This window comes from Notothenia coriiceps, unplaced genomic scaffold (assembly GCF_000735185.1).
Source record: "Notothenia coriiceps isolate Sejong01 unplaced genomic scaffold, NC01 NC01_scaffold00022444, whole genome shotgun sequence".
NCBI lineage: Eukaryota > Metazoa > Chordata > Actinopteri > Perciformes > Nototheniidae > Notothenia > Notothenia coriiceps.
Genome location: NW_011355145.1, coordinates 1 through 10,122, shown reverse-complemented (window position 1 = coordinate 10,122; position 10,122 = coordinate 1). Strand labels below are relative to the sequence as shown.

The 10,122-nt window shown below is 40.3% G+C and overlaps 1 protein-coding gene across 1 annotated transcript; it reads left to right on the top strand.

The window, feature by feature from the left end:
* The first annotated feature begins 3,152 nt into the window (after positions 1-3,152).
* LOC104953975 (zinc finger SWIM domain-containing protein 5-like) lies at positions 3,153-9,911 on the top strand. The gene is made up of 7 exons (XM_010781018.1): positions 3,153-3,255; positions 6,514-6,665; positions 7,528-7,630; positions 7,720-7,855; positions 8,664-8,821; positions 8,926-9,089; positions 9,814-9,911. The coding sequence occupies exons 1-7, from the start codon at positions 3,153-3,155 to the stop codon at positions 9,901-9,903; spliced, it is 906 nt and encodes a 301-aa protein (XP_010779320.1). The 3' UTR covers positions 9,904-9,911.
* Positions 9,912-10,122: the final 211 nt, after the last annotated feature.

Genomic DNA, 10,122 nt, shown 5'->3' with positions numbered 1-10,122 from the left:
TATGATTTACCTATACTTTATGTAGAAGTATGATTTTATATTCGGAATAGATTACAAATGTCTCAATGAAATGAATACACGATGATTCGATGAATAAAATATACTTTGTAACCGGGCTAATCTGAAAAAAAGTGAAACAGCATGGGAGAAAGACGCTCAATAGATACCACAAGGTTAAATCTGTGTCTATTGTAAGTGACCAGTTACTAAAGGCGTGTTAGCCTTTCAATCACCCCTTAGTACTTCTAGGAAAAAACCTGAAATGTCCCTAGAAGTTTGTCATTGACCATCAAGGCCTTTTGTGAGTCAGTTTACATAACAGAGACCCTCCCTAAACCCCTTTAAACACACACACACACTCTCTCACACACACAGAGAAAATGGTACTTGAGTCAGGGCCAGCGTTGGAAAGCAGAGCGGCTGAGAAAGTGGCTGGTTGCCCCCCAGTGATTACGGTGGAGAAAAGACCCCACCCACCGCCCCGCTCTGCTCAGATAACAGGCCCGTTGTTGGACGGAGGACCCAAACAAAGACGACCCTGTCCCTCCCCTCTCGCCCACCCCGCTCTCTGTCTCCGAATACGAGCTTTGATTTCCAGCGTGGTCGGCCAACAGGTATCTCTAACCCTGAGATTATCTGAACCGCTCCCTCCATCTGCTTCCTTCCATCCTCTCGTTGCTACAACATAATCCTGAGGACACACAATTGGCTGATGAGGGAAACTTTATACAGTGGGAGTAGTTGGGATCAAAGGACATTTGGTTGGTCAAAAACACTGAGGTTAAAAAGCCATGACCTGACCTCCACTGTAAAGATTGTGTTGTAACATCACAATCAGAAATGCTTTATTCGTCCTACAGCGGGGAAATAGATTGTTAAAGAACAGGGACAGTTCAGACGAAAGGCAGAAATAGGATTGGTAGACGAGTAAAGTAACATATTAAATAAAGAGGAAAGCACGTGTTAATAAAAGAAAATCAAATGTGTACAATAAAAATAAGTAGCAGAATGATAAAAAGTTGGTGAACATATAAAAGTAATGAGGTAGCATCAAGTGATACTATCAGAAGTGCGTAAAAAGTGTAAAATGCACACATGGCACAGTCATCTCTTTAACAGTAGTGTAACACTCTGAGGTAGTGGACATAGGTGTTAAAGTCGGTATTGGTTTGGTGGTCTTGCAAAGGCTGTGTTGGTTGTTAAGTCTGACTGTGGCAGGAATAAATGACCTGAGATTAAAATTTGAGCTGTAGTTTTTGTGATGGAAACTTCTGGAGCAATGGAGTCAGGACTCAGAGAGACACGGGGAGAGCAGGAACTTTGATGGCAAACACTGACGGTTTATTTGGAGCTTCGGCCGGAGAATTCACAAGACATGGGCTGTGCCACGAGTTGACACAGCGCCAAACCAATTCTGAAGATCTCTCCAGACCCATGTGTTTAACTAGTTCTGAGAGAATAATCAACTTTGTGCATAACAAGATAAAACCGGCAAAGCACAATAACACCTCTATCAGCTGACGCCAACAGGCAGGAATAGGACAAAACACTGAGAGCAGCTGTGCTCAGTGAGGTCATTAGAAACTGATAAACTGGGTCAAAGTTATGGGCCTAGGAAAATATTTCCCCAACAGATTTATCCTTATTTTGCCATATAGTTGCTATGTGATGCTGGGTTGCTGTTTTGTTATGTACTAGCTGGTAGGCGACCAATACACACTGTAACATCACCGTTGTGCCACCTCACTGCTATTTGCAGTTTATTGTTATTACTACTGGCTGCTACTCCACTTCCACAGACTGCTACACCATTGTAGGAATCACTATCGAATACACGTTCTCTTTATAACGCTGCTACTTATTTTATTTGATCAACTTGTGTTCCCCTTTTAATAATTGTAGACATTAGTTTACTAACTTTATAACTTCTGCCTTTGTATCTGTACTCTCCACAATGAAATACATGGAAATCAGTTGAAAACAGCTGATTGATGGCTCAGGGTCGCCGGGTTCACACTGTACTGAAGATAAAGAAAGTATGTGTCCGTTTTAGATTTAGTCACACATTCACTGCCTGACTGATGCGTATCTTTCTTTTGTAAAGGAAGACAAAGTGAGAATAAATCAAGAGTAAATATGTTTGTTTTTTTCAGGATGGCGTTATCTCTGTGAAGGACATCGATCTGTTGATGTCAGAGGGGCTGGGAATGCGTTACGCCTTCATAGGTCCAATGGAAACAATGCACCTCAATGCACCTGCAGGTAAAGTTCCCTCTCTGGACTTTATTGCTTTTGCTTTGAGTGTAAGTGACAGAAAGGTCATCCATCAGAAAGCACGAAGAGGTGAAAGGTGCACATTTGGTTTTTCGAGTATTTTGGGTTTCTCTTATTTTACATTTAGGTACAATAATAATCCCAACGACCAGTTTTAAAAATACTAACATGGATATTATGTGGCCTATCCAAGTGGTAGCCAGTTGTGATCACATTTTTCTATTTGTACCTATTTAAGTGATATAATGGTTGGTGCCGCAGCTGCAAATACATCCAGATTGCTCTTCTCTTGCTTCAAAACCTAGAAACTACCTAGAACCAAAGACACTGCATTTTGTTTTCCACTTTGATTGTTCCCTCAGGGGGAGTGTGAAACCCATTTACGCGATTGAGGATAGAAATGCAAATGCTGTTTATAGGATACTAACAAAAAGAACAACAACAAAAAGTGCAACCTGAATCAATTAATCTATTTAGAGATTTTACATGGTGGCGACCAATCAAAACACGGCTGTATCAATCCATCACAGTTTCAGGATCAAAATGTACTTCATAATGGCAAGTTAAAAAAAACGAAAAAACGTGTTTATTGCAACTTTTAAAAATGAAGAATATAAAACCTTATTCAACCAAAGTACAAAGCCTAGTGAATTTGTATCAGTCTTTCTCATATGCATGTAATACGAAAATAATGAGACGAACAATACTTGGCTTGACTGGGAAAATAGTTAGTTGTAGTTCATACAACAACAGCTCTTTAGTTTCTACTACAGCAATAAGACAAACCTACACATTATGTGACTGATTATTTATAGAAAAAGAAAATGCTTTTTAGTAAAAAAAATAGTTAAAAACTATTCTCATTACATTTATTCACGATGGCTCTCGCTAAAGAAAACCAGGCCCTTAGTTACAGAGATGTGAGAGTCAACAGTGACATGGCTCACAAATCCCCGCACTACATACATGTACTGTACCATAGTGTGTGTCAGAGAGTGAGAGTGAACCCTCACTGAGATGGAGAATATCAAAGGGGAGTGTGAAACCCACAGAGAAACCCTGACTGTGTACACACACACACACACACACACACACACACACACACACACACACACACACACACACACACACACACACACACACACACACACACACACACACACACACACAGAAAAAGGACGCTTTGGCCGAACAAAGCAGTCTTTTGATGGGCGGCCATGAATGCTCTCCCTCACACCAGTAATCTAAAACTCACAGAGCCCACATCGAGCTCTTCAAACCAGGTGCCAGCTCCACCTGTAGTTACAGTGCTGGCGCTTTCTGCTCAGGAAACAGTAGCATTATCATGTTCTCAAAAGATTGCTAAGAGCTGCTTCTGTTGTTACTTCCCGTCCTTGAATTCTCTCCAATCAGATACTGGAGCACTCAGGCTTTCTGTCTCTGTCTGAATGACTCTGCTGTTGTAAAACCATGTACCGGCACAGGAGAGCATTATAATCCACTGAAGACCTTCTGTAGTCTTCTAGGAGGCTCTGAAAAGTCTTCTTCTTTTATGCTATCGGCTTGGATTCACAACAGCTACCATGGTGATGGTTTCAAATCTAATATGCATTCAATTGTCTGAGGAAACTTTTAAAAAACGTACAGTATAATCCAATCTTCAGGTACTTAAATGTACTTGTGTTTTTACATGTTCTGCTATATAAACTTCTACCACATCTCAGAAAGAATAATGTCTTCATTGAATGTGTTTGATAACTTTAGCTACACTGCATATTCACTTTTTATAACAAGATATAACCAATTTATAAGGAAGGACTTCACAAGCTACCTAGCAGTGTGTAAAGTAGTTTGAGTTAGCTCAACGTTTACCAAAATAATCATTTTAAGGGGCGACTGTAGCTGCGAGGGTGTGCGGTCGTCTTTCAACCAGAAGGTTGTGGGTTCGATCCCAGCCCGTGCAGCCAACATGTCATCATGTATCCTTGGGCAAGATACTTAACCCTGAGTTGCTCCCGATGGCATGGCCGACGGTGTGTGAATGTTAGGTCCTAGAGTAAGGTACACATGTAGTATGTAAAGTGCTTTGAGGGGTCGTAAAGACTGGATAAAGCGCTATATAAGTACAGTCCATTTACCATTTAACATTTAAATCATGTTTCTACTAGTGTATCAGTAATTAAAGAAACATTTGAAATGGATCATTTTGCATAATGAAAACCTTTTTTTATATATATTTAGTAATACGATTGGAGTAGTTCTACATTGTGGTTTAACTGTACTACAAAGATCTCCATCTGTATTCTCAGTATATTTGCTCAGTTTCGCTCACATTAGCTCAGTTAGATGTTTATGTTTCTCATTAGCAACCAAGCTAGTGATGAGTGTGAATGAGTTAAAAACACATTGTGCTATACTGTGGAGAGCAGAAAAGTTTCTAAGGACACTTTTTGGCATTTAAACTGGATGACCTTTTAAAATGAGTGTAACCATTGCAACTCCAAACTGCTGTCCTTGAGAAAAGAAGTGACATATAAACTTTTTATAGCCACTATTCAAGTCTTTATAACCAACTCAACTAACTCAAAAGATAGTTGGACTTAACATTTGAAGAGTTGTTAACCAACCACACATGAAACACACCAAAGTAAATGAGGTTATCAATTGGTACTTTGCCACAAAATGTATTAAATAAATCTTGCTGCCGCCACACTGAGATACATAGCATTAATACCACCAAGAAATGTAACGTTTTAATCCTAGAATCAAACCTCTGCAGAAGTCTTTAGTAAATATAATGGAGTTGTTTTGGAAGCTCTTTGAGAATCTCAAAGATTATGTACCAGAGCCTTGTGTTTTAGGCTTTGTCCTTATAACTGGATTTTGAATAAACACATTTTGAAGGAAGTCCAACAATGGCAGCAAAGGACGAAAAGATGAATTGCATGTCAAGCAAAAATAGCCCTGGTATCTTCCCCCCACACAAAGTCTGTGTTGGTTGAAGGTAGATGGCACTTATCACACTGCTCTGTCATATATAGTGAGTCCCACTGGGATTCATCTAAACATTCATATTTCAGCTTAGGCATAAATAAACATGGGATAGAAAAAAGGATTTAGAAACTTAAAGAAACGTAAATTTTCAAGCTACATGGTGTCACATGTATTTCGTCAGAACTGTTTTAAAGGGCCCATGTCATGCTTTTCCGGTTATTACCCGTCCCCTTGTGTGTTATGTAGCTTTTTCTGCATGTAAACGGTCTGCAGAGTCACAAACCCTCAAAGTACACCCTGTAGCGAGTAAAACTCTAAAGGCCCTGACACACCTACCCGATTTTGTCGAGTCAGAGGCAGTCGGGCATTCGCGGCGCCCTACTCAGGTTGGTGTGTCCCGCACCGTCGTCTCTTTACGGCACATTTTAACACCTCCCGCGGCCGATTCAACATGTTGAATACGGCCGCCGGGAGGTCAGAGAAAGTAGGGACGAAANATAATATCACGGCCTGAAGTGAGCTATTGCTTTTATAAAACGGTTACCAAGTGTGGCAATATGAAAGAAGAATACACACTCTAATTTAAATAGTTTTTAATAAAAACTATTTAAATTAGAGTGTGTATTCTTCTTTCATATTGCCACACTTGGTAACCGTTTTATAAAAGCAATAGCTCACTTCAGGCCGTGATATTATGCACGGCTTCGCTTCGGGCCGAACCACGCCCCTTAGCTGTGATATAATGAGCATATACCACGGCCTGTCGTGAGCTATTGCTTAAATATACACCGGTCATACCAAGCATAATTTTCTCTGAAAATGTAATGGGAGGTTCACCCCAAATTCAAAAATACATATTTTCCCTCTTTCCCATTGTTTTTTTTTAATCAATAAATCAACATTTGAGTCTTTAGTAAACATAACACTAGAGATGTGTGCCTTTTTCTTCAATATATTGGAATTATATGGCTTTCATATATTTATTTTGGGGCACTTTGAGCAACACAAACCATTTGAAAAACTCTAGAGCAAGGTCTCTTTCCAGAAATGATGACTGTCACTCAAGTACAGGAACTATTATCTTTGTTGTGATCTTTTGGGTATGAGATTGAGAGGGCAGTAGGCTCATCTCGAAACACAATGACATATCAGTTCATTGTAATAACACTAGTATTTCTCTTGAGATTTAAACACATCTTCTTTTGGTTAACTAAATACCTTTCTTTCTTTCTTCCTTCCTCTCAGATGGTGACCTCAGGCCTCCGGTCTACCACCATGTTCCCGTGTGGGGCAGCTCTGATGGAGGGGAGTCCTACCTGACTTTGGCCTTAGAGGTAGCTCTGATGGGAATGGGCCAGCAGAGGATAATGCCCGAGGGTCTCTACGCTCAGGATAAGGTACACTAATCCTGAAAATACACAATATACATTTTAACCTAATCCAAAAACAGACTTTACCTCCTCATGTAAGAAAACATAAATGGTTTGTTGCATATTAAAACAAGCTGTGTGAATTTGCATGGTGTAGACAACGTTAGAAAAACACTTTCATTGAACATCTGTGTGAAGCATTTGCTATGCAAAAAAAGAGAAAAGGTCATGTTGTCGCTATTAAGTTGTTTTATGTAAATCTGATTTGGAGTGCAAAAATGGCTCTTAATGTCAGGTGCAATCAGCAAAAATATGAATGTTTTAGACAAGGTCAGTTTATTTGTGTAACAATTTTAACAACAAGGCAAAGTGCTTTGAAAAACATGGAAAAGAAGACACACATTGGGGTTGCAAAATGTAAGCACTCGCATTTCGTAAAGGAATTCTTGATAGTGAAATGAAATCACATATTCACTGTGAATGTAGATACACACAGATGTTAGTCAGTGGTATTAAAGAACCCTGCTGGTGCTTTAATACCACAAACTCAAAATCCCCTCTCTGCACTGGTTCCTCCCGCTTAACAGTTATAAATCACAAATCTGAACTCTACATCCTTGAATTCTGAAAATATCAATCTCTTTGCATCTCTCCCAGAGGTTTTATTTATGTTTCAAGGGAGCATTTTGGCCCATTTTCCATAATTTTTAAATTGAACATTTACTGTCTGATCACAGTGAATAAAATGCAATTTGTGACTATGTTTTATCTCTATTCTATTGTTTTATTTGTTTTATGTCCTATATATCCTGTGACTTAAGTGTGTCATTGTCATATCTACACTGTAGCAATAAAGCCTTGAAACTTAAATGTTGAATTGATATGTTAGGTGTGTCGTAACGAGGAGCAGATTGTCTTGAAACTTCAAGAACTCGAGCTAGACGACCTCCTGGTTCAGACTCTTCGGAAACAGTCCGTCCAGCTACTAGAAGGTATGACATCTTTGTGTGCCACCTGGTCTTTCCACATTGTTGAGAAGCAAAACTAAACTAAACATAATTCATTCTTTCTCTTGATCCAGCTGGTCCGTTCAGCGGTCTAGGTGAGGTCATCCACAGGGAGAGTGTTCCCATGCACACCTTTGCTAAGTACCTCTTCACCGCCCTGCTGCCACACGACGCAGACATGGCATACAAGGTGGCTCTGCGCGCCATGAGGTCAGTTTCCCAACACCATGAATAATTTCAGCCAATGTCAAACCGAATTATATAGGATATTGAGTTCATGAGGTCCAAAGGAGTTTAAACACAGCCTGAAACCTGTTGAGATATTCCGTTTTATTTAAGTTGTTTAAGACCAGAGATGATTCAGCTTTTTGGTCATTTTCGAGCCTGTAGCAAGGGATTATGAGCGCATTATACGGATGTGTCATTATGCATTAATTTGCTGATCATTTTCTAGATGTATCAATTAGTTTGATCTATGAAAGGCAATTTCTGCTTAAGAAATACTTCAATCAATGATTAAAATAGTTGGATATTTCCTTTCTGCCAATCAACTTATCAGCACGGCTCTAAAACAGACTTCATTCATTATGGCTTAGTGTGCTGTCAATCATTTGTGGTGATGGACCAAACGTATGTCCAACTATCTGCATTTTTATTTAAAGCACTCCACCTTTTATTATTGTACGTTAAAATGCCACCTTTAAGGTAGAACATACATCAATATATATTTATATATCTAATACACAAGAAGTCTTTCAGGCATCAAATACAAAATGACTGCATCTCTCTTTTATTATTTATATGACTTCTTTGCTGCTACCTGCCCTTTTGCACCATTGTATATCTGTGTGTTTTTGATGGTGTATTGTGTTATCTGCATTGAATGTTGTGGTCATAAGTAAATGTATTTAATCTATAAACTAGATTACACATGGGTGTTTTTCAAATTCTAATGCTGAAATCCATCCTAGATGTTTAATTTGAACTAAAAATACCTAATGTTGTGTGTTTCCATCAGGCTGCCGGTGCTGGAGTCCTCCGCAGGCTCCGGGGACGGGGGGCACCCTCACCACGGCATCTCCATCGTTCCCAGTAGATACCCGCGCTGGTTCACTCTGGGTCACCTGGAGTCCCAGCAGTGTGAGCTGGCCTCCACCATGCTCACTGCTGCTAAAGGTACTCATCACTTCACCCATAGCTGTGGTCTCAGTGGAGAGATGTCCCCGTCAGGTGTCTCTCAAACACTGTGTGGCTGTTAATAACCTTTTATTTCCCCGCAGGTGACATGTTGAGGTTGCGCACGGTGCTGGAGGCGATCCAGAAGAACATCCACTCCTCTTCCTTAATCTTCAAACTGGCCCAGGATGCCTTTAAAATCGCCACCCCCGCAGACAACCCGCCCGATATAACTCTGCTCAACGTGGCACTGGAGCTAGGCCTTCAGGTACTGTGTGTGTGTGTGTGTGTGTGTGTGTGTGTGTGTGTGTGTGTGTGTGTGTGTGTGTGTGTGTGTGTGTGTGTGTGTGTGTGTGTGTGTGTGTGTGTGTGTGTGTGTGTGTGTGTGTGTGTGTGTGTGTGTGTGTGTGTGGAGAGCAAGTGTTTGAGGGCGAGTCAGCCGTTTTCATAAATCATTTGGTCACTCGTTGAAACATGCTACGGCTTCCTTGAACTTGTAATTTGTGCAGGCCTCCTCAGCCTCACTACAAATTAGCAGAGAAAACATCACACAGCGCCTCTCCGTTGTTGATGAGAAGAAACCACATAATTAAGCCTTTTGGGTTTTACGGTAAACATAGGAAAAAAGAAAGCTTCAGATCATCAAGGCTGCGGCATAGCTGTGGCTTCAACCGCCTCTTCCTCCTCCTCCTCCTCCTGGCATTTAACTGTATCAGCTGAAGTCCTGACAGCAACACTGGTAATAAAGAAAATGGAAGGGTCACATTTAGACACCTGTGTAATCCTAACACTTTTTTGGATCCATCTATCATCACTGAAGACATGTGGTGTTGTACTATTATTTAATTATAAATATATTTTGAGGTGTTTTGTCAAAAACTCAATGAATTCGAGGGAAATACTGGATTTATTAATATGTGTTTAATAGATGCTTTTGTCCCTCTGTACAAAGTAGCTGAAAATACATAACGTTCTTCATGTTTGCCTCGCAGGTGATGAGGATGACTCTGTCCACACTGAACTGGAGAAGGAGAGAGATGGTTCGATGGCTAGTAACCTGTGCCACTGAAGTCGGTAAGTGATGCCTCTACTACACACACACTGGCACTTGAATTCAAAAATACTTCTTTTTTTTTTTAATAGAATGAAATAGAATCGGAGGGATGAAACCCTCTTTAATGGTCACACATGCACAGCACACAGCAAAATGTGTTCTCTGCATTTAACCCATCCTAGTACCAGGAGTCTAGTTCTAGGAGCAGTGGGCAGCTATTGTATAGCGCCCGGGGAGCAATGGGAGT